Source organism: Xenopus laevis, chromosome 8L (assembly GCF_017654675.1).
Source record: "Xenopus laevis strain J_2021 chromosome 8L, Xenopus_laevis_v10.1, whole genome shotgun sequence".
NCBI lineage: Eukaryota > Metazoa > Chordata > Amphibia > Anura > Pipidae > Xenopus > Xenopus laevis.
In genome coordinates, this window is record NC_054385.1 from 57,733,090 (window position 1) to 57,758,738 (window position 25,649).

The 25,649-nt window shown below is 39.3% G+C and overlaps 1 protein-coding gene across 2 annotated transcripts; it reads left to right on the forward strand.

The window, feature by feature from the left end:
* The first annotated feature begins 4,667 nt into the window (after window positions 1–4,667).
* cysltr1.L (cysteinyl leukotriene receptor 1 L homeolog) lies at window positions 4,668–25,649 on the forward strand. 2 transcript variants are annotated; one of them, XM_018229984.2, is made up of 3 exons: window positions 4,668–4,781; window positions 11,260–11,359; window positions 23,854–25,649. In XM_018229984.2, the coding sequence occupies exon 3, from the start codon at window positions 23,883–23,885 to the stop codon at window positions 24,918–24,920; it is 1,038 nt and encodes a 345-aa protein (XP_018085473.1). In that variant the 5' UTR covers window positions 4,668–4,781; window positions 11,260–11,359; window positions 23,854–23,882; the 3' UTR covers window positions 24,921–25,649. The 2 variants fall into 2 exon arrangements, with proteins under 2 accessions (XP_018085473.1, XP_041428720.1); XM_041572786.1 differs by lacking the exon at window positions 11,260–11,359.

Here is a 25,649-nt window from a genome sequence, read left to right on the forward strand (position 1 = left end):
GTAATGCTAGCGCTACTTCGCCAGCATTCGGCGCCCTGGACGCAACTTCGGATTTTAGTGAATTAGCATTGTCCTAGCGAATCTACACCTGCGAAGTGTTGCACTGTGAGCACTGACGTAACTACTGAGGAAGCAGACCCCGCAGCTGCAGGGGGGCGGTGAGGAGAGGGGGCCTGAAAGGAATTTACTGAAGTTGCGCCCCCCCGCCGGCTTTGCCTCCCTGCTGCCAGCGCCTCTCCTGCTACTGGTGAAGGGCCGTGCGTTCTGCTGTGGAACGCACGGCCATCTTGGATTTTTTTTTACTAACCTAGGGAGCACGACGGGAGGGGATCAGAGCTCACCTGCAAAGAATCATTGGCACCGTAAGAGATGGACGAAAAAATCAAGTAACTGAAGCGTCTCCTTTTACCGTGAACCCATAATCCTATCCTGTTCCCACAGCCTGTGCCTGTCTTCTTGTGCCAGGGACATCCTTGTGCAGACCCCAGACTCAGAGTCCCATGCAGAGCCGGCAGCCTTGGCGGCCCACCCCCGGGCCCGCTCGATATGCATTGCCTGGTGCCCCCGTGCAGGGCCAGGTGAGCAGAAGACTGAGTCTCTGCAAGATCTCCACCTGCACCGATCCATGAGCTAGAGAATCACATGTACTGCGTGCAATGTAAGATGCCCATGTGCTACCAGTGCCTGGAGGAGGGCAAGCACTCCAGCCATGAGGTCAAGTCTCTGGCGGCCATGTAGAAAAGGCACAAGGTGAGTAGGGGGTGCAAGGGAGGTGGGCTCTGTGCTTTACTCCAACCATATACTGTATTATTGTGCTGAGAAACCAGGCACCTAAATCTACTACTCACTGCCTGGCCATCACATTAATGGTATTAGGATACAAGTCATTGTTTTTATAGAAGTTCTCCTTACTGAATATATTTCCACATGTAGCCCAGAGCAGGCCTCTGTAGGACTTACCTGTAGGAGTCCATCCATGGGCCTCTGTAGGACTTACCTGTACTAGCATTTGCAGCCAGAAATCTGGCCATTAGGGACTAGGTTTAGGCCAAGGTGTCAAACTTGTAACACAGATGTTCAACTTCCATTCCTACAAAAGCATAGCTGAATGCTTACAGAGGGTGCTTGTATTACTTTTAGGTCTATAACTCCCAGCTCCCACCAAAAACTGCCCCCCCCCAACACACACATCATCAGTTATTCATAACTACACCCAGATAAAGCACAGAAAATGTACCATCTTCTGAAGGTATAAGAGCCAATCAATGTTTACTATATGGAACCTTATATGGAACCTCCTTACACAAGTCATTTGTGTTCATTCTTGGGACACCAGGAGGATGCTGGGAAGGTAGCCAGGAGAGCAACAGGTTACCTGTTCCTGTGCTATTTAATTAATGGATTCAGAAGGTTTTTCTAAAGAGTTAGGCAAAATGAATTGCTGCAATGAATGGAATTTAGTTAAAATGATTACTGTGTTGATCCTGGCTATGAATTGACTTGTAGTTTTAATAATATCAGCAAAAAGATTTGACTTATGTTCTTAAACTACTTCAAAAGACTGCTGATGTGATTTCTTGTTATAAAATGTATGCTCCAAATTAAAAAAAAATTACAAACCATTTGAAAGAAGTCTCAGTCCCAGTCATCAGGACAATTCAACATATATTCTAACCTTTAAGATGGCAACTGTGCACTTTGTGGCTCTCAGTGGATGCTGGGAATTTTTCTTCAGCAGTGTAATTGTTTGTGCTAATCCACGGTGAGCTACTGAGCTTCCTACCCACAACTGCTTTAGCTGCCCAATGCAACTTGGGCTCTCAAATAAAGGCAATTTTCCATGAAATTGTTCAAATGAACTAAAAAAGATTTATTGTGTCCTCTACCTTACGCGTTTAGTGTTACAAACACTTAATCATAGGCTCTGATTAAGTGTTTGTAACATGAAACGCGTAAGGCAGAGGACACAATAAATCTCTTTTACTTCATTTCAACAATTTGATGGAAAATTGCCTTTATTTGAGTGCTTGCTCCAGATTTACTCACGGTTGTCCGCTCCCTATGCTGAGGGCTCAGGGCGGTGCACCTGGTCTACTTCCTTGATGTGGTGAGTTAATATTCTACTTCATGGAGACCCCTTTTTCCTTCTATCAACTTGGCCTCTTTAACAACTATGGCACAAATGGAGGTTTTTAGCCTACTACATAGTGATCTTATTGGCATGCGTGAAATTAATGAAGTGCTCATTGGTCATTTTTCAGTGGTCTTATTGGCATGTCTGGGTTTAATGGAGCGCTTATTGGCCATATCTACAGTGATTATACTGGCACAGCAATATCTGTCTACTCCCCATTTTCAAAGGAGTTACCTGATTTTGCCCTCCCCCAGTCTAATTGGAATTCGCCCAGTTTTCTGCAGGCAAAATTATATGTACACATGCGCAAATACACTCAGTCACGTAATCTGAGCTATGTACACGTGTGGTGAGTAGTCAGTGGCTTCAGGCGCACTTGTGTTTCTCCCAATGTCACTACTGAGTCTGAAAGTGTTGCTGACCTCTCCTACTTTGAAATTGACAGCTCTGCACAGCTGGTGTTAAGATGCTGGACCAGTTGCACCCAATCAGGTCCCACGCCCAAATTCTTCATCAGGGGCTCCTGAAAGTGCCTCTGCAGGGGGGCCCCACAAAGCCTAGTTACACCACTGACTGTGAGTGAAACCATCGCTGGCAAATTTTCTGAGTTTAGTGAATTTGCCCCATTGTCTGCCTTTCCCCCTTGCCCCCATCTTGAGTGCACATTTGTGCACACTTTCTACTCCGCCATCATTGGGAATTAGCATAAGGAAGATTTAAACTGTCAAAAACTACAGCACACAATCCTCAGTATGTGCAGGAATTGGCGAACAGATGTGTCCAGAAGGTATGCCTTCACTAAAATTGTGTTGCTCTAGTCTAGGCCAACAAATCCATGCTTTGGAAGCAAGATGATATGACAACAGTGTACAGGTCCCAAAAACCTATAATAGCTGTTATGTATGTTACCTGCAGTGAGAAAACTTTAAAAACCAAGCAAGTGAACTAAAGGTCCTGCAGAACATAGAAATTACAGTCAGTGACATTCCTTCTGTCATTGTCCCAGGAGTCTGGGTATCTAGAGGAAAGAAAAACGATTCCTGACAGAGATCCCTTCACTCTGGGACCTTTGAAATAACATCAATCACCAAGTATTGTAGAAGATTTTTTTTTCTGCTGTTAGTTTTCACAGCTTGCACCACCTAGTGTCAGAATGCAGTATCATTTAATGAATATTAAAAGATAGGTACGGGACCTGTTTTCGAGAATGCTCGGGACTTGGGGTTTTTAGGATAAGGGATCTTCCTGTAATTGGGATCTCAATACCTTGTCTACTTAAAAATACTTTTAAATATTAAATTGACACAAAGGAATTGTTTTGCCTCCAGTAAGGTTGATTTGGATCGAATAAATTTCAGTTATTTGATTATAATGGAGTCGAATAAATTTCAGTTATTTGATTATAATGGAGTCTATTGGAGATGACCATCCTGTATTTCGGAGCTTTATGGATAACCGTTTTTTACAATGTATAGCTTCAAACATTTATGTTCCTAAATTTAATTAGTGATAGGAAAAAAATGTCAAGGAAAGTCATCACTTAAAGAGGCCCATTTATTAAACTTGGATTTTTTCTGTTCAAGTTTTTTAGAGGGAAAACTCAAATTTTTCGTGGAAAAATAAAAACATGATTTTTTAGAGATTTATTATACCCCAACGCTGCTAAAAATCTCAAACCTGTGGAGGTCATGTTGAAGTCATTAACCTGAAGTTGTTTCTTGACATTGTGATCAGTGCTGGATAATCTGATAACGTTGGGATTTTCGTACGATAATCCAAATTTTCACAACGACAAATTGATAAAATTGAGATTAATTTGAGTTTTAGTAAATAGGCCCCTTACTGTCCGTAACTTTAAATGGTATCTCTTGATTGGAGTCGTTTTGCTGTACTCAGCTGGGCAAATACCCATCCCCTTCCTATTATCATTACAGAACTTTTATAAGTTTGTTAACATAATGTTATAAAATTCGCAAAGAGAAAAACAATTTGCACATATAAAAATGTGCTTTTTGCAATGTAATTCTTCATCAAACTGTTATTGTGTTGCAAATATGAATTGCACATTTTGCACTTTGACCAAGTCCTTGAAAGCGTCATGATCTTATGCAACATAACTTTTTAAGTCAGAAGTTTTATTACATACACTGCGCACTGGTGCAAACGATACAATTTGCAATGTTTATTTCACTGGTCACTAAACGGTTTCCCGGTTTGCAAAAGCTATATTAAATTTGTACAAAGGAAAAAAGGCAAAGAAAAAAAAAATAGCATACATGTAACATATAATAATGTGTAAGCATGATTAGGATTTTTTTTTTAAATATGTAATGTTTCTATTTATGTGCCAGTAAAGAATATAGAATGGTAATTAAAAAAAGACAAACTGAAAGCATTAGGCAGCATAAAGTAATGGTGAATAATTTGTAGAGACTGCTTTGATGTCAGACTTTTAGGCAGCTGGATGTGGTGTGACTGGGAGCTGGGCGGTGCAGGCAGAGACATGAATGTTACAGAGAGTTCAAATAAAACTCAGTTCACTTCGCTGCCTCACAGAACAGAGAAGATTCTTCATTCACAAGCCAGTTTCATACTGAGCACCAGGGAATCCTTCCAATGTTGTTAGATTAAGACAAGTCATTACATGGTAAGCCAATATTCTGTGCTATTTTCTCAAAAGGTTAACACTCCATATTTTTCTTTCTGGAATATTTTTTTTTTTTATCATGTAATCATCTTAGATTTCAAAAGTTTATCTCAGGGCTCTATCTTGGGAACTCCACCTTTCTGAAAGAACTCTGTGCCTCTGAAGTATCTGTGCAGCAAATTAGTAACTGTGTGACTGAGGATGCCGAGAATTGTAGATAAGCAGGATAGCAACAGTTTTGCTAGTTATTGGTCTTAGGGCTTTTTTATACAGTAGAAATATTGTGCAGCATCTCAACCAATCATAAATCACCATGTGCAAGTGAGATTGTTTGATTTCAAGGAATGAATTGGCCACATGTCCAAAAACCAGCTGCACAAATTTGTGCATCGTTCTTATATAATGGCAGTTATGTAGAATTCTTATGGCAAAACTAGTGGTGTTATGGGATACGTTTTTATTGCCATAAGTGAATGAATTTCACAGAAGGATGGAATGAATTGGCTCTCCTATATGGAACTGTTCATACAACTGCGGATATCAGTTTATGCATCGTCTTCAACTAGGAATTTCTTGTTAACAGCCAAGTCTTGTGGATTCTATAAGTCCCTCAAACTTTGCACAAAAATCATACTGATATTGAATATGCAACCTTTACACCACAACACATTGTCTTAGCTGACATGCTTTGTGATTCCATTTTGATTGTGGAAAACCAGTTTTAATGGTGCCAGGACCATGAAAACTATGGACTGCCACATAAGTCACAGCATGGCATCAGAGTAACACTGGAGTACCCAATGTGACCCTTTTTCATTTTGCTCAGGACATTTTCGAGGGGCACCTGGAATTGGCACTTTGCCTGAAATATCATAACTGAAAGTACACATGATGTATTGTTATACTGTGTAACAACTTAAGTATGGCTATATGATCTAAAACTGTATCCGGAATGTTTGGGACCTGGGGTTTTCCGGATATTGTTTTTTTCAGTAATATTAATCTGATACCTGGGTCCCCTAAAAAACACATTTAAACATTAAGGGGCAGATTTACAAAATTCGAGTGAAGAATTCGAATGTAAAAAACTTCGAATTTCGAAGTATTTTTTGGGTACTTCGACCATCGAATTGGTTAAATTCGTTCGAATTCGAACGATTCGAAGTAAAAATCGTTCGACTATTCGACCATTCGATAGTCGAAGTACTGTCTCTTTAAAAAATACTTCGACCACCTACTTCGGTAGATAAAACCTACCGAAGTCAATGTTAGCCTATGGGGAAGGTCCCCATAGGCTTGCCTGTGATTTTTTGTTCGAAGGATTCGATCGTTGGATTCAAATCCTTCGAATCGTTCGATTCGAAGGATTTAATCGTTCGATCGAACGAAAAATCCTTCGATCGATCGATTGCAGGATTTGCGCAAAATCGTTCGTCTTCGATATTCGAAGTCGAACGATTTTAGTTCCCAGTCGAATATCGAGGGTTAATTAACCCTCGATATTCGACTATTGATGAATCGGCCCCTAAAAAAGCCAAACAGAATGGTTTTTGCCACCAATATGGATTCATGAAGCTTATTTAGGATCAAGTATATGGTACGGTTTTATCACAACAGAGACAAATGCAAACGTTTTTAAAAATTTGAATTATTTGCTTAAAATAGACCCTATGGGGTAAATTTATCAAAGAGTGAAGTTCCGCCACTAGAGTGAAATTCCGCAGCTCTCAATTCATTTCTATGGGATTTTGAAAGGCGTATTTATCAATGGGTGAAGTGAAAGTTCACCCTTTGATAAATACGCCTATAAAAATCCCATAGAAATGAATGGAGAGAGGCGGAATTTCACTCTAGTGACAGAACTTCCCTATTAACTTCACTCTTTGATAAATATACCCCTATGAGAGATGGGCTTCCTGTAATTTGGAGTTTTCTGCATAACGGGTTTCCAGATCGTATTTATTCAAGGAGATGATGCTACTAGGACAAGCGCATCATTTCTTTCATCTCTTTGAGGTGATGAATGAATTGGACCATTAGTCAGGGGTGCCGCAGACCCATCACTCTCTGCTGCACTCCATACACAGATTTCCTCTTACAAGAGTGTTTTCAAAGTTTTAAAGTAGATTCTGAGCTTTTCTTTTAATATATCCCCAGCCATGTATTTACTGGAAATTTGCATGGCGGCAAGATCAAAATGAAGCCTTTTCAGAAAGGATATATTTATAGAATAGTTAGTGTAAACTCTCTGACACAAACCTGCTGTTTTGACTATAGTGGATAATTCCTGTTTCCTTGTTAAATTCAAAGTTGAAGGTCAATACAATGTACAGTGAGTGTTTCCAGTATGAGGCATCATTCAGTCATTTAAATGCTGCCTTGCATGAACCTTGCACACTGTGTGAGAGGCGACAATGGTCCTTCCATGTCCTAAGTCTCCAAATAGATTTTCAAACTCAGATACATATCTTGTTTTTATATGATTTCACCTGCTGCATTTTTGTGTATGTTTTGAGGGAGTCAAATCAATTCTGGAACATTTGAAAAAGCATAAAATGCTTTGAAAATGTGCCAACTTGTTAAAACTCTTCACTGACTGCCAAGATTTTTAGTCTGACAGTCAGGAAAGTATCAATTACTGTGATAAAACTCTCACTGCTGGAATCCCTTTAGACTACCCGGAGAATTTGCGTCATAAAGAAATACATTTTAATATATTAATTTACAATACACAAGAGCCATGAAAGATCCTGTAAATTATATCTTTAGAAACGGTGCTTAGTTATGTCATCGGTTATAATCCGAGTTTAGTGATGTAATTTCTGTCACATGACTCACTGAAACTTGTGTATTATAATAAATATGAGGATATTAGAAGGCACCGTGGAATTCCATGACCTTCGGCATTGTGCTTTTATATGGTCATGGAACTCCTCTGTGACTTATAATATCCTTGTATTTTACAATAGTGGCTACTTTATTCACTATATAAATGCAATTCATTAAAGTTACTTGTGTTTAATTTGCTCCTTGTACTTCTGTATAGTTTGGCTCAGCGCCATTTAGTCCTTCCTGCTACTATTATCTCCAGACCAGACAGTAGCTTCATTTTTGTGACTCCAAAAACAAATTGCAGTGAAAAGTGGTGTTTATGACAATTAAATGGCATTAGCATTCTTTTAGTGTGCTTATTGATGCATTAGGATTCTATTAGAATCATGCATAGCGACATATGCAGAATTTTGTTGCAAGTGGGGTGCAATTAAAATGGAATTTGGGGAAAAACTGTACATTGTGTGATAAAACTGTCCCATTTTTCACTTTTTACTATTAGCAAATTAGTGCTAGAAGTCTACGGAATCCTCCACATGTATATGATTTTTAAGGACCCCAAGACTTTGCACCTACTCATGAGTAGTACATGATATAGGAACCCTGCTCAAACAAAGGAGGGGAAAAAAGTAACCTTCCCAATTTTAAGTAAATAATTCACATGGTGGGGGGTCCCACTGTACAGCTGGGTTTTTTTCTACTTTGTATGACTCAATTCAGTCAGCAAAACTTAGCTCATGAATCATCACATGAACGCTCACTAGAAGTCTATTGAAAATTGGAATTTAATCTGTCCCTGTATGTGATAAAAAAAGAACCAATGCCAGATATTAGCGTCATGCTGAGAAATCAGAGCTATAAATTAGTTCAATGAACACTTACAAATCCTTACTTATTTACTTTGCAAGTCCTGCAGTAAAGCTGGCCATATGCAACACATTATCTGTGCTATCAATTGTGCTTGTGAAGTGCGACATAACTGCTGATCTGTATAATCAAATGCTGCTGGCAGTGAACCATAACTGACGGGCCAAAACAGAAAAACATATTCTCCCCCATCAGCGGCACATGCTTGAGGTTGCTGGATAACTTCAAACTATAGAAGTCAAAATATTAATAATAATAATCACCTTCAATCTAACAGAAGGAAACTGCTAACTGCCGTAAAATTGGAAAATATTCAGCTTTATTATGCCATGGGAGGAAAGGTTAAACATAAGGTAACATCAGGCAGGGGCCACACAGGCAACTAGATCATTCAAGGTTGCCGTTTTTGAAAAAAAGGTGACAGTTACATGGCTTTATTGCATACAATATTATTGAAATACGTTTTTGGAAGTAAATGACCTCGATTTCTAAGTACAAACGAAACTAAAATGAGAGAATTAGTAAGAATTTCTCCTTAAGTCCTTAGGACACACACACAAAACAAATGAAAAAAATCTGAAACATCTGTATGACTTAAATTGTGTCCATTATGACTGTGCTTTTCTGAAGAAAAAAAAAACACCTACATGTGAAGTAACATCAGACTAAAACATCATTAGAATTGGTTTCATGTTCATTTATCTGCAGCATATTTTTTTGTAGTCATTTTTTTGCTTCTGGAAATAATGGAAAGTGGAATGAGATCAATAGCAAATTAGGCACACACATTACGCATGCTGTTAGTACAAGAAGCATTTATGTTCAGAAAAAGCACTTATCTTTGTATTGTTATTCATCACTCTGGGGTCAATATCATTACCCTGACAAATCCTCTCAGTCTCTGTGTAACTTTGTAAAACTTGCCCAAGACCTGTTGTTCAGAATTTAGTAAAAGCAAGTAATGAGTGAATGTTTGAGCAGGCATGTATTTGTTGTGAAATTTTACATTTCACCATCAAAACCAAAAATGCAGCAAAATTTCCTTTGACCGTAATGTATGTTTGCAGAAAAAAAACTGTAATATTAGTCACCAACTGGAAAAAATGTTCGTAATATGAATAGATGTTTGTAAAGTGAACAATTTTGCTCGATTTCAGCTTATTTATCTGCTTCACAGTTCACATCAATAAATCATGCATATTTTGGGTAGACATCACTTATTTACTAAATGCTGTGTGGCAAAAAATACATGTAAATACATAAGATATAAATGTGGGATATTTGTTTGGAGGATGATGAAGATAATGAGATGCTAATGTGGCTGCTGCACCATTGTAATTGAAAAATACCATTAAAAATGGCGGTAAAACAGAATGGGAACTTTTGTTAAAGTTTTCGAAGTTTTGTACTGACATTAATAGGCCTCGAGAAAGATGCATATATTCCTCATTGCGACATTAATATGCCAAATTTTGTTATTCTCACATGTTATTCAATTGCTACTGATAGAGTTGTAAAATGTTCTATTTTAGTAACGTTCTGAATTCTCATTGTGTAGTATAGTTTTTGTGTTGCACTTTATAATAACTTCTGAAAAATGGAGATACTGAACTGGCCCCTGCATTATTTACACGTCAAATTCAGACAGTAAAATCATGTTTATATTCAGACAGTAAAATTCATATCTGTAATCCCCCCTGCATCTATTGTTCGCTCCTCTAAAGCCCTGAACGTTTCACACATGTAAAGCCATTGACTGTTTACAACACTGACCCAGACTGAAAGTGCCCACATTGTTCACCTGTTCACATCTCAGTCAAACTGCTAGAGGGGCATCAGCACGGTGTCACTTTATGTAGCACAGTATGAATTGTTCATTTTAGAGTGGTCCTGATAGGTTTCCCTGTCTCCTGTTTTATTCTGCCTTCCCTATGCTCCCTGTGTGTGCCATACTCTGCCTGCCCTATGTTCCTTGTGTGTGCCATACTCTGCCTGCTCTATGCTCCCTGTGTGTGCCATACTCTGTGCCTGCCCTACGCTATCTGGTAGGGTAGCTTGGTAGGGGTATGTTCTGGGGGGTTGTTAGCATTTGGAACTGTTGTTCGGAGCCCTAAGATGTTTAATCATGTGCTGGAGGTGCTGTGTTATCTAAAAGGGAGGAGGAGGCATATGGATTGCAGTGGGCACCAACCATTTGTTTTTTTGGTGTGCTACCACCATTAATGTGGACATGGTCTTAAAAGTTCTTGTAGTTACATGGGTGTGGCTAAAAGTGATTGTGGCTTTAACATGAAGTGGATAACACTGGCTTCCATTATCAGCCCTCCACCACATAGGCCAGAAAAATTAAAGCCCTCAGTACCACAGAAGTTGGACAGCACTGCAAAATGCAAATGAACTAATAGCTCAATTCATGTGACCTTTTCTTATAAACTTTTGGACTGATAATAAAGCAATGTGTTGCTTCTCTCAGTTTATCTCATGTTTTATTGGAATTACAGAATAAACTCTTCAACAACAATGTTTTATGCATTAACAGAAAATGTCACACTGGGTCATATTGTTTATTGTTCAAAAGCATTAATAATAAATATGTATTAATTGTAACTAAAGGAGGCAGAAGCAAAAATAGTTGCAGTATTTGTGTGCTAAGTCTCACTGATTCATGGGAAACCAAAATAGAATGGAAAAAGATTATCTGCCCATTATTTTGCACTTATACTTGATTATCATAAATTTCTTCCTGTCTAATTTTCTGTTTCATTATCTTTCCCCATAGATTCATGTGAAATATGCTAAAAGAGGTTGACCTTTGATGAATGGACAGTAGGTTACTGGCAATAAACCAACTGTGTGTGGTCCTCAAAAAGAAAAATAAGGCAAGATGAAAGAAGAATAAATTAATAAAACAACTAACAATGATACGCTACATTAGATAAGAGCATAAATATATGAATTACTCCATCTATGTATAGATGAAATGAACTGTGGTACATTAAATCACAGAACTAGTGAAACAGCTGGCTGAGTATTATTAAAGGGCTAGTATGGCAATAAGGAATACTAGTATAGTTTGGCAGAAGCAAATGCATATTTAAAGCTCACTGGGGGTCATTTATCAACACTGGGCAAATTTGCCTGTGGGCTGTTACCCACGGCAACCAATCAAATTGTTGCATTCATTGTTCTACTTGCAGCTGCTTGGAAAAAGCAAATCGCTGATTGGTTGCTATGGGTTACTGCCCACGGGCAAATTTGCCCAGTGTTGATAAATGAGCCCCATTGAGTCTTAATATAGCCCAGAAGCAAAGTTTCTATATTTTTTAGTTAAAAGTTGGCTTTTAAAATGTTTGTTATGCATTGTTTGCAGATACATCAGTTGTTTGGTTTGAGGCTAAGGGACTCCTTTACCAATGGGGTCAAGGCGCAAAGTGTGAAAAACAGGCTAAAAGGTTTCCTATTTTTGCCACAATGCACTTCACTCCCTGGGAGTTACACCTAACACTTTGGCCCTCATCAAATACACTCCACTTATTTGTGCACCATTCATGTTCAAAGCAGTGTTTAATATTAGGGTTGCCATGCTCCATTAAGCACTCTACTCTGCGCCTTGTGTACTGAATTTGATTTTTGGCATGAGATTGATACAGTTTATACTTCACAAAGCATGGGTGCAAGTGTTGGGCCTATGGGCATCTAAGGCTTAGCAATGTAACACTTGCACCTATAACTCTAAGTCCTTATATCTATTCACCATGCTGAATCTTTTTTATTACTTTTGAAAAGGCCATCTATGATCCAAGTCTATGTACTAAGGGGCTAGACTTGCACCACACACAGTTAACTACTCCAATTGGGCATGTAAATATTAGTGGTCTTATTCAGCAAGGCCCCCTGATCTCCTACAAATATAGCCTAGTGTTCAGCTGTAGAATTATTTCTAATTTTTGGTGAATGCATTAAGCTATCATTCAGTTATGCAACTTTTCCACTATTCCATTTTTCTTGGATGACTTCCAAAGTATTATCGTTAATGATTTTCACAGATATCTACAAATGTTTTCTTCTCAGCACATTAAAGACAGATAGAAACAAATGTACAATTGGATCTAAAATTCTGTTACTTTTGTTACTTCTGTATTGTTATACACATATATAATTGTATGCGATACTTGTCGGTAAGTCTTAAAGGAAAACAGAAAGGGGCTAGTTTATATCTCTGATTTCAATGAGCATTAGTTTTGACTAATGTGTACAAGTACCTTTTGCTTGGGAACCAATTTAGTTAAAGGGATCCTGTCATCGGAAAACATGTTTTTTTCAAAACGCATCAGTTAATAGTGCTACTCCAGCAGAATTCTGCACTGAAATCCATTTCTCAAAAGAGCAAACAGATTTTTTTTATATTCAATTTTGAAATTTGACATGGGGCTAGACATTTTGTCAATTTCCCAGGTGCCCCATGTCATGTGACTTGTGCCTGCCCTTTACGAAAGAAATGCTTTCTGGCAGGCTGCTGTTTTTCCTACTCAATGTAACTGAATGTGTCTCAGTGGGACATGGGTTTCTACTATTGAGTGTTGTTCTTAGATCTACCAGGCAGCTGTTATCTTGTGTTAGGGAGCTGTTATCTGGTTACCTTCCCATTGTTTGTTTGTTTGGCTGCTGGGGGGAAAAGTGAGGGGGTAATTTCACTTTAACTTGCAGTACAGCAGTAAAGAGTGATTGAAGTTTATCAGAGCACAAGTCACATGACTTGGGGCAGCTGGGAAGTTGACAATATGTCTAGCCCCATGTCAGATTTCAAAATTGAATATAAAAAAATCTGTTACTCTTTTGAGAAATGGATTTCAGTGCAGAATTCTGCTGGAGCGGCACTATTGACTGATTAATTTTGAAAAAATGTTTTTTTCCCATGACAGTATCCCTTTAATGAGGCACACAATTATATATATACATATATACAAGTAAGGTATAAACCAAAAAAATAATATGATAACAACGGTCATGTGTATAAATAATATGCAAAACCAGGTATTAATGTTTTCCAGTAACAGCCCTTTAGAGCTGTATATATGAAACTAGATCCTACTTTAAGTTGGTTCAGATCTATGTATGACTCTAGCAAGATCTAAAAGGTATTGTCCTCAATTACAGTACAGAGTCCTTAGAAAGGGACAGTATTGTCTGGTTATATAACATAAACCCATTTTACACCAGATTCAAAAGCTTAAAGAGGGCGTTCACAAAATGGGGTGATGTCCCAAATATGCATGCTTTGTATTCCATTAGAGAAGGAATTATACACAAAATGATCATGGAATGTTGTAATAAGTCCCAAGATTTGTTGCTATTTGCATATCTGTTCAGCTATTTTTTTTTTTTTCAAACATTCCACAAGCAGCACTGAGCCAATTTAAAGATTCACAGACATGAATTAAAACAAAACCTGATTATCTGCTGTGAAGTACTTCTACTTTATTGATGGGCAAATTTGGGGCGTTTCGCTTTGCAGAAAAATTTGCGGCTTTCCTGCGAAATTCGCAAAACAGTGAAAACGTCTCGTTTTTAATGCTGGCGTCCGGTTTTGACACCGGCGTCCATTTTTTTGGCGAAATTGCACCGGCGTCCATTTTTTTGGACGCTGGGGAATTTTTGCGGCGGTTTCCTTAATGTATTCGTTGGCTGCGAATCGTGGGAATTCACCACGAATTCGCGCCTGGTGAATAAATTCGCCCATCACTACTACTACTAAGTGTTTGTTTTTGTTTCTACTAAAATGATGTAAAATAGAGCTGTGTGCAGTTATGACCCATGTGCCCCCCCTCAAGTCACTGATTGGTTACTGCCTGGTAACCAATCAGTGGAAACCAAGAGAGCTGAAAAGCAGAAAGTAGTGTTCTGGCTATTATGTTACATATCCAGTCACTCCAGCTTTATAGATTACATTACACATTACTCTATTGGAAACATTTTTTATCTTTATTTTTTTCTGGTTAAAATGCATATTAAAGCTCAATGGGCTACCAACAAGGTAGGAAAGGTAAACTATGGCAATGTATGTAACACTCACTACTTAACAGGGGAATGTCATTCTACCTGACAAGTTGGAATGTGAGGGGGCTTAACTGCCTCATTTAAAGAGAATCAAAGGCTTCACACACTTGAGTCGGCTATTTTATTCAACTACGCATGCGTTTCCCCTGGGAAATTTGAAGAAAGAAGATGCCGGAAGAGGATCGCCCTGTGGTGCTTACTGGAATAACCCCGGGCCGGTGCAGTTTTCTGCTGATAGGAGCACCGGCCTGGGGTTTCAGGTAAGTTAATACAATCACTTCTGGGTGCCTAGCATTTGGCACCCCCAAGTGTATGAAGCCTTTCCATCTCCTTTAAATGCCTCATCCTCCACGCATCTCAATTTTGATAGGAAAAACTGTCCCCTTCAGGTTTAACGCACTCAAGTCTGACAGTAAGGGAAGGTACCTGTTTTTGCACTGCTACATACACACTTGTGAAGTACTACTATTCCTAGCAGTCTATTCCTACTCCTGGAAGGCAGTCTGTATTTACTTTACATTAGAATAACAGCAACAGGAAAAGAGTTTTGGCCCTTAACTGACGGGAAAGCTTCCTAACAATCTATATTTTAAGTGCTAGTCCAGCAGGCCTCCTCTAACTAAAAACATCGTCAAGTGCTTCCTTATATTTAGCTAAGGAGTGTGTTTGCATGTATTCTGAGGAACTGTTAGTAATTAACATTTTTGGCTTATTGTGTCTAGTTTATAGAAGTGTATACATAGATTTGATGATTAGAGACATAGAGGCCTTTATTAACCCTTTAAGTGCCACAGAACGTAGAATCTACGTTCTGTGGCAAAGTAACTTGAAATGCCACAGAACGTAGATTCTACGTTCTGCAGCATTTGCAGGTTTGGGAACGGAGAAGCGGCTTCTAAAGCCGCTCTCTCCGTTCTGACTTGTTCCCCAGCCCCTAGGCAACGAGCCTAGGCGGGGAACAAGTGGCCCCTGGGTCGCGATCGCCCAGGGGCCCCAAGGCAGCAGCAGGCACGTGCAGCATATGTGCCCTGCTGCTGCCTGCACTTTCAGAACGGAGGAGTGGCTTTACAAGCCGCTCGCTCCGTTCTTAGTGGCCCAGGTAGCTTCCCCGTCCCCTAGGCAACGAGCCTAGGTGGGGAAAGATGGGCCCCTGGGTCGCGATCGCCCAGGGGCCCCAAAGCAGCAGCAGACACGCGAAATGTGCGTGCTCTGCTGCTGCCTGCATTTACTGAATGGAGGAGCGGCTTGTAAAGCCGCTCTCTCCGTTTCCGACTTGTTCCCCAGCCCCTAGGCAACGAGCCTAGGCGGGGAACAAGTGGCCCCTGGGTCGCGATCGCCCAGGGGCCCCAAGGCAGCAGCAGGCACGTGCAGCATATGTGCCCTGCTGCTGCCTGCACTTTCAGAACGGAGGTGTGGCTTTACAAGCCGCTCGCTCCGTTCTTAGTGGCCCAGGTAGCTTCCCCGTCCCCTAGGCAACGAGCCTAGGTGGGGAAAGATGGGCCCCTGGGTCGCGATCGCCCAGGGGCCCCAAAGCAGCAGCAGACACGCGAAATGTGCGTGCTCTGCTGCTGCCTGCATTTACTGAACGGAGGAGCGGCTTGTAAAGCCGCTCGCTCCGTTCCAACTCGTCCCCCAGCCCCTAGGCAACGAGCGGAAGTGGGGAACGAGTGGCCCCTGGGGCGAGATCGCCCAGGGGCCCCAAGGCAGCAGCAGGCAAGGAAAATCGAGGTGCCCTGCTGCTGCCTGCGCTTCCTGAGCATCAAGCCCCGCCTACTCACCAGGGCCAAAAAAGAAGACGTCTCCAAATGTTCCAAGTCAGCCTCCTGGACTACCTACAGCCTGCCACCCCAGGTAAGTGCCCCCCCCCACACACAAACACACACTTATTGCACTAATACACTTACATTCACACTTACACACACATACATTCAATTTTGGGGGATCAGGGGGGGTCACACATATTCGCAGCACTTACACACGCTTGCATACGCATACAACACCAATACAACACGCATACAACACGCATACAACACGCATACAACACACATACAACACACAATTTGCATATTGTACGCACACATACATTATTTTGTGTTTTTTTTTCTTTTATTGCATTGCCTGTTTTTTTGGCTGTAAAAACTGTTTTATTGCCATTGCGAATAGCGTATTTGCTAATTGCACTGCGCAATACCTTTTGTATGTTATTTCGATGACTATATTGCAATTTCAGTGATATTGGTGATTTTTTAGACATTTTATTGCATGTTTAGCCATTTTATTTCATTTTCAGTTTTGTGTAGGTGTTGTTCGCTTATTTCTATCCATAAAACCTATTTAGCCATGCTAAAATAATCAAACTTTGATTCTGACTGCTAATTACATTAGGCTAAAAAAAAATCCATAGATTTTTGTGTTTTTGTTGGATTTTACTGATTTTATACCATTTGGCTCTGTTCTTTGTTACTTTGTTTTGCCCATGGAAATTTTGTCTGCTATATATTCATTTGGGGGTCTCTGTGCGCGACATAGTTTGGTTTATCTTTGCATACCAGGCATCAACCTGTTCAGTAGACCCCTGGCGTTCATACTTAGGGTGCCTTTTGCTGGTACGTTACAAAATGTGGGGTATATAATGGGGTAAAATGCAAGCTTTGTGACTATTTTTAGAAATTTCATAAAAACTGTTATGTTTAGCATAGCTTTGCAGGTTGGAAGTTTGCAGTAGAAAGATGTAATTACCTGCTTTAGATTCGTCAGAATGTGTACTTTTGGAAAATGTATAGTTTTATAGGGTCTCCATACTGTTAGGGGGGTCTTATGGTGCATAATACAAATACCGGGTGCTTGTATTGTAGAAGTCAGAGTGTCATACGTGAAAATTCATATGTACTATTTTCATTTGGGGGTCTCTGTGCGCGACATAGTTTGGTTTATCTATGCATACCAGGCATCAACCTGTTCAGTAGACCCCTGGCGTTCATACTTAGGGTGCCTTTTGCTGGTACGTTACAAAATGTGGGGTATATAATGGGGTAAAATGCAAGCTTTGTGACTATTTTTAGAAATTTCAAAAAAAGCGTTATGTTTAGCATAGCTTTGCGGTTTGGTAGTTTGCAGTAGAAAGATGTAATTACCTGCTTTAGATTCGTCAGAATGTGTACTTTTGGAAAATGTATAGTTTTATAGGGTCTCCATACTGTTAGGGGGTCTTATGGTGCATAATACAAATACCGGGTGCTTGTATTGTAGAAGTCAGAGTGTCATACGTGAAAATTCATATGCACTATTTTCATTTGGGGGTCTCTGTGCGCGACATAGTTTGGTTTATCTATGCATACCAGGCATCAACCTGTTCAGTAGACCCCTGGCGTTCATACTTAGGGTGCCTTTTGCTGGTACGTTACAAAATGTGGGGTATATAATGGGGTAAAATGCAAGCTTTGTGACTATTTTTAGAAATTTCAAAAAAAGCGTTATGTTTAGCATAGCTTTGCGGTTTGGTAGTTTGCAGTAGAAAGATGTAATTACCTGCTTTAGATTCGTCAGAATGTGTACTTTTGGAAAATGTATAGTTTTATAGGGTCTCCATACTGTTAGGGGGGTCTTATGGTGCATAATACAAATACCGGGTGCTTGTATTGTAGAAGTCAGAGTGTCATACGTGAAAATTCATATGCACTATTTTCATTTGGGGGTCTCTGTGCGCGACATAGTTTGGTTTATCTATGCATACCAGGCATCAACCTGTTCAGTAGACCCCTGGCGTTCATACTTAGGGTGCCTTTTGCTGGTACGTTACAAAATGTGGGGTATATAATGGGGTAAAATGCAAGCTTTGTGACTATTTTTAGAAATTTCAAAAAAAGCGTTATGTTTAGCATAGCTTTGCGGTTTGGTAGTTTGCAGTAGAAAGATGTAATTACCTGCTTTAGATTCGTCAGAATGTGTACTTTTGGAAAATGTATAGTTTTATAGGGTCTCCATACTGTTAGGGGGTCTTATGGTGCATAATGCAAATACCGGGTGCTTGTATTGTAGAAGTCAGAGTGTCATACGTGAAAATTCATATGTACTATTTTCATTTGGGGGTCTCTGTATGCCACCTAGTTTGGTAAATCTTTTCATATCAGGCATCAAACTGTTCAGTACACTCCTGGCGTTCATATTTAGGATGCTTTTTGCTGGTACGTTACAAAATGTGGGGTATATAATGGGGTAAAATGCAAGCTTTTTAACTATTTTGAGAAATTTCAAAAAAAGCGTTATGTTTAGCATAGCTTTGCGATTTGGTAGTTTGCAGTAGAAATATGTCATTACCTGCTTTAGATTCATCAGAATGTATACTTTCGGAAAATATATGGTTTTCTAGGGTCTACATACTGGTAGGGGGTCTCATGGCACATAATACACATACCGGGTGCTTATATTGAGTGTCATACATGAAAATTCATATGCCCTATTTGGATCTGGGGGTCTCTGTATGCAACATAGTTTGGTAAATCTATGCATATTGGGCATCAAACTGTTTAGTAGACCCCGCCACATTCATATTTAGGATGCTTTATGCTGGTAATGATACATGCACGGTACGATGCTCGAAAGTTGAAGCTTTGAGGCAATTTTCAGGTATTTCACCAAAACCACCAATTTTGGGACAGCCTTGCGACTCAGTCGTTTGGAGCAGAAAGGCATGGGTACCCAGTTTAGATTCGGTAGAATGTGTACTTTCCAAAAATATATGGCTTTGGGGGTAAACCTATATTTCTGTGTTTTGACTCCACAAAAAATGCAGTCAATTTGTTGATTTTTCAGTAGCTGAATATGCGCTGACTTCATTTTGGGGCCTCTAAATGCCAGATACTTTGGTAAACCTATGCACCATGGGCACCAAACTGTTCAGTGGACCCCTGGCAATCATATTTAGGGTGCTTTTGCTTGGTACATAATGATTCATGGGCGATATGATGCTGGAAATTTGAAGCTTTGAGGCAATTTTCAGATATTTCACCAAAACCGACAATTTTGGGAAAGCCTTGCGACTCGGTCGTTTGGAGCAGAAAGGCATGGGTACCCATTTTAGATTCAGTAGAGTGTGTACTTTCCAAAAATATATGGTTTTGGGGGGTAAACCTATATTTCTGTGTTTTTACCCCACAAAAATTGCAGTCAATGTGTGGATTTTTCATTAGCTAAAGTTACCCACAGGACTATTTGTATGCGCTAACTTCATTTTGGGGCCTCTAAATGCCTGATACTTTGGTAAACCTATGCACCATGGGCACCAAACTGTTCAGTGGACCCCTGGCAATAATATTTAGGGTGTGTTTTCTTGGTAAGTAATGATTCATGGGTGATATGGTGCTGGAAAGTTGAAGCTTTGAGGCAATTTTCAGATATTTCACCAAAACCGACAAATTTGGAAAAGCCTTGCGACTTAGTAGTTTGGAGCAGAAAGGCATGGGTACCCATTTTAGATTCGGTAGAATGTGTACTTTCCAAAAATATATGGTTTTGGGGGGTAAACATATATTTCTGTGTTTTTACCCCACAAAAAATGCAGTCCATGTGTTTATTTTTCATTAGCAGAAGTTACCCACAGGACTATTTGTATGCGCTAACTTCATTTTGGGGCCTCTAAATGCCAGATACTTTGCTGCACCTATGCACCATGGGCACCTAACTGTTCAGTGGACCCCTGGCAATCATATTTAGGGTGCTTTTTCTTGGTACATAATGATTCATGGGCGATATAATGCTGGAAAGTTGAAGCTTTGAGGCAATTTTCAGATATTTCACCAAAACCGACAATTTTGGGAAAGCCTTGCGACTCGGTTGTTTGGAGCAGAAAGGCATGGGTACCCATTTTAGATTCGGTAGAATGTGTACTTTCAAAAAATATATGGTTTTGGGGGGTAAGCCTATATTTCTGTGTTTTTACCCCACAAAAAATGCAGTCAATGTGTTGATTTTTCATTAGCTGAAGTTACCCACAGGACTATTGGTATGCGCTAACTTCATTTTGGGGCCTCTAAATGCCTGATACTTTGGTAAACCTATGCACCATGGGCACCAAATTGTTCAGTGGACCCCTGGCAATAATATTTAGGGTGCGTTTTCTTGGTAAGTAATGATTCATGGGTGATATGGTGCTGGAAAGTTGAAGCTTTGAGGCAATTTTCAGATATTTCACCAAAACCGACAAATTTGGAAAAGCCTTGCGACTCAGTAGTTTGGAGCAGAAAGGCATCGGTACCCATTTTAGATTCGGTAGAATGTGTACTTTCCAAAAATATATGGTTTTGGGGGGTAAACCTATATTTCTGTGTTTTTACCCCACAAAAAATGCAGTCAATGTGTTGATTTTTCATTAGCTGAAGTTACCCACAGGACTATTTGTATGCGCTAACTTCATTTTGGGGCCTCTAAATGCCTGATACTTTGGTAAACCTATGCACCATGGGCACCAAATTGTTCAGTGGACCCCTGGCAATAATATTTAGGGTGCGTTTTCTTGGTAAGTAATGATTCATGAGCGATAGGGTGCTGGAAAGTTGAAGCTTTGAGGCGATTTTCAGATATTTCACCAAAACCGTCAATTTTGGGAAAGCCTTGCGACTCGGTCGTTTGGAGCAGAAAGGCATGGGTACCCATTTTAGATTCGGTAGAATGTGTACTTTCCAAAAATATATGGTTTTGGGGGGTAAACCTATATTTCTGTGTTTTTACCCCACAAAAAATGCAGTCAATGTGTTGATTTTTCATTAGCTGAAGTTACCCACAGGACTATTTGTATGCGCTAACTTCATTTTGGGGCCTCTAAATGCCTGATACTTTGGTAAACCTATGCACCATGGGCACCAAATTGTTCAGTGGACCCCTGGCAATAATATTTAGGGTGCATTTTCTTGGTAAGTAATGATTCATGGGCGATAGGGTGCTGGAAAGTTGAAGCTTTGAGGCGATTTTCAGATATTTCACCAAAACCGTCAATTTTGGGAAAGCCTTGCGATTCGGTCGTTTGGAGCAGAAAGGCATGGGTACCCATTTTAGATTCGGTAGAATGTGTACTTTCCAAAAATATATGGTTTTTGGGGGTAAACATATATTTTTGTGTTTTTACCCCACAAAAAATGCAGTCAATGTGTTGATTTTTCATTAGCTGAAGTTACCCACAGGACTATTTGTATGCGCTAACTTCATTTTGGGGCCTCTAAATGCCTGATACTTTGGTAAACCTATGCACCATGGGCACCAAATTGTTCAGTGGACCCCTGGCAATAATATTTAGGGTGCATTTTCTTGGTAAGTAATGATTCATGGGCGATAGGGTGCTGGAAAGTTGAAGCTTTGAGGCGATTTTCAGATATTTCACCAAAACCGTCAATTTTGGGAAAGCCTTGCGACTCGGTCGTTTGGAGCAGAAAGGCATGGGTACCCATTTTAGATTCGGTAGAATGTGTACTTTCCAAAAATATATGGTTTTTGGGGGTAAACATATATTTTTGTGTTTTTACCCCACAAAAAATGCAGTCAATGTGTTGATTTTTCAGTAGCTGAAGTAAAGTCCTGGACAATTTGTATGTGCTAACTTCATATTGGGGTCTGTAAATGCCAGATAAATTGGTAAAGCTATGCACAATGGGCATCGAACTGTTCAGTGGACCCCTGACAATCATATTCAGGGTGCTTTTTCTTGGTACCTATTACAGTGTGGGATATGCGGAGCAGCAAAATAAAACCTTTGAAGTGATTTTTCAGAATTTTGATACATTTTTATAAAAACCACTACGCTCAGACAAGCTTTGATGTTTGGTAGTTAGGAGTAGAGAGACATAGTTACCCATTTTGGAATCAGCAGAATGTGTACTTTTCCAAAATATATGGGTTTCTGGGGTAAACCTAATGTTTCAGGATTTTGTGGCCTTGGAATCTGAAGTATGCCATTTTCTGCCTTCTGCTTTCAAAATTCGGTAATATACTGCCGACAGTTTTTGCTGTACAGAAGTTCTAAATCTGCCTATAACTATACATATCTGGTATTGGCACGTTCGAGAGATATGAGGCTTTCCAAATCAGTTGGATTTTCATTCGTAAAATGAAATATTTTTCTGGTATAAATTCATATATTGTGAAAAATAGAAATTTTTCATTTTTTTTTGTATTTAGCGCTAAAAATCTTTTTGCAGAGGTGGAAATAGATGAAAACTCAGGCACATTTAAAAAGCTCAGTTTCTCCCGAAAAAAACAATGTATAGTTTTCCTAGGTAAACTATAGGTTTCCCCTCAGAAAATGCCCCTAAAGTGAGAGAGCACAAATGTTTAAAAAATGGCTGGCATTTCGCGTAACCAAAATGTGAAATTCTGCTGGCACTTAAAGGGTTAAAGGTCGAAAAACCATGAATGCAATGAATTTTATTAAAAAATCCAAATATAAAAAGTACTAATGGAATAAAGTGCTGAATGCTCCAAAAATGTCTCTAAACGTTTGAGATTTTTTGACAATAGCAAGTGGAAAACAGCCTAAAAAAGGTCCAATAGAATAAGCGCAGCTCCCACTGACTTCTATGGGACCTCAACTGCCTTTACTTGAAGAAGTTTTATATTAGAGTTTTTTGTGGCTTTTACACTTCATAGGTCTCGAATTTTTAGAGTAAGTAAAAAAATAACCTTTTAGAGAAAAAATACAATTTGTGAAAATAATCCGAACCTAAGTAAATAAGCCCCATAGTCATATTGGTGGTTGACCAATAGCAAGCAGCCAAATGCTAGGAACCCATCAACAGCATTGATGGGCCACCTACAGACCACCTCTTACAAGTAAAAGTTAGGCAAGAATTGAGACAACATTTGAACATGTGTCTTTTATATCTCAGTATCTTTTTTCCTAGCTCAATTACCACGTTCAATTGCGATGATACCTTCCCCCATTCTTCTGGGTTTTTTTAATGAGCCTTCCTGATTCCCAGCAAATCAGCATTCACATGAACACCTGCAACTCTCAGCTCAAACAAAAATATTATGGAGACAGCAGTACAAAAGAATGAATTCATTTTAATGCATGTGCGAATTGAGTGTTTTTTTGGCAATATTTCACTTTTACTAGAACCTACAGCAAACTCTTGGCTTGTTTGTATGTTTTGTTTATATGTAGACATGACTTCCACCCTCTAATGTGAGACCATGAATGAGGCAGCTATTTAGGGAGTTTCAATGAAACAAACCTTTTGGATATGGCCCAGTTCACACATATAGTTTATCTTATTTTTTTACAAACTTAATTTAAAAATATAATAAATGTATTTTCTTCCTTTTTTAGGTCTTGAAGGTGTATACTTGGAAGAAAACATGTCAAATTCAACAGATATTTCATCATCAGTAGATGACTATAATAGCAGCTGCAACATTGATGATTTCAGGAACAAAGTCTACTCAACCACTTATTCCATGTTCACTTTGTTTGGCCTTTTTGGTAATAGTTTTGCTTTATTTATTCTGCTAAAGACCTACAGTCAAAGAACTGCTTTCCATATCTACATGATAAACCTCGCCGTTTCTGATCTTCTTTTCATTTGCACTCTTCCATTTCGAATCGCATATTACGTCAGCAGGGGTAAATGGTACTTTGGGGACTTCTTATGCAGGATAAGTTCCTACATCTTCTACGTGAACTTGTATTGCAGCATATTTATTTTAACAGCAATGAGTATTACTCGTTTTCTCGCAATCGTTTTTCCTGTCAAAAATTTAAAGCTAGTGTCCATTAAAAGATCCAAATGGGCCTGTGCTGGGATATGGGTGTTTGTGACTGTAACCAGCTCCCCATTTCTGAAGACTGGATCTAAAACAGATGGCAACAGGACAAAATGTTTTGAGCTTCCTGATAAACATATAGACATAGTTTTGATCCTCAATTATATTTCCCTTGTTATTGGCTTCATCATTCCATTTACCATCATTCTGGTCTGCTATACCATGATCATTAGGACACTGATGAAAAACTCCATGAAAAAGCAACAGGAATCCCGTAAAAAGGCAATTCGGATGATCATCATTGTTATGGCGGTATTCTTTCTAAGCTTCATACCATATCACATCATGCGCACTATCCACCTTCATTTTTTGAAAACAAATAATGACTGTAAAGAAAATTTAGCTATGCAGAAGACAGTGGTAATAACCCTTGCACTGGCAGCATCCAACTGTTGCTTCGATCCACTCCTTTACTTCTTTTCAGGAGAAAACTTCAGGAGGAGGCTTTCCACCATTAGAAAGCAGTCCGTAACCAGTATTGCTCATGGGAGTAAAAGAAAGAAGTCAGGTAGCTTACAAGAACAAAGTAAAATATTTCAAGAGCAGGAGAAAAAAGACAGCAATGAAAGCTAAAACAGAACTTAGTTTCTTAAGTCTTCTTAAGAAATACAGACTATGTAAAAAGTGAATCGGGCAGAGCTGTTTTGAAAAAACAAATGCACGTTTGAGTCTGTTCCAATGAATGTTCTAGTATAAGATGCTGTGTGATACAATATTAAAAGAATGACAGATATGGTACTGGAATTGAAAAGCCACATGCATTCCACTTCATTTTCAAACAAAGGGCACAAAAATAAGAGCTAAATAATAATTTACTACGGACAGGCAAGAGCATGTTATTGACTCAAGGAGCACTCCTAGTACCAGCTTCAGAGTTGCTACTCCCAATTTTCCTGCACCATTTTGTTGTACGGTTATATTTCAGGCTTAAAGAGTCCCATTTGACAGCAATTCACCATTGTGCTCCTCACCCAACAAGATTTTCAAACCTGCTCGATAGATAGTTGGTTGATTTGTGGCTAACATTGGTCGGACAGGCTCAGATGGGCTGCATATATGTACTAATAAGCTGCCACCTCAATCTAGAAGAGAAAAGTTGGCAGCTTTATGGGCAGTTAAATTTTGAATACCTACAGATGTGCAAATGGAATCCTATCCACGAAAAGGCAGAAACAAGAAAAACATTTTGAATGTGTACTGCAACATCAATGTTACATGGAAACTGTTAAAATATATAGGGGCAAATTTACTTAAGGTCGAATATCGAGGGTTAATTAACCCTCGATATTCGACTGTCGAAGT

Excerpts from the sequence above, each read along its gene's own strand:
- cysltr1.L (XM_018229984.2), top strand. The coding sequence starts at position 23,883 with ATGTCAAATTCAACAGATATTTCATCATCAGTAGATGACTATAATAGC.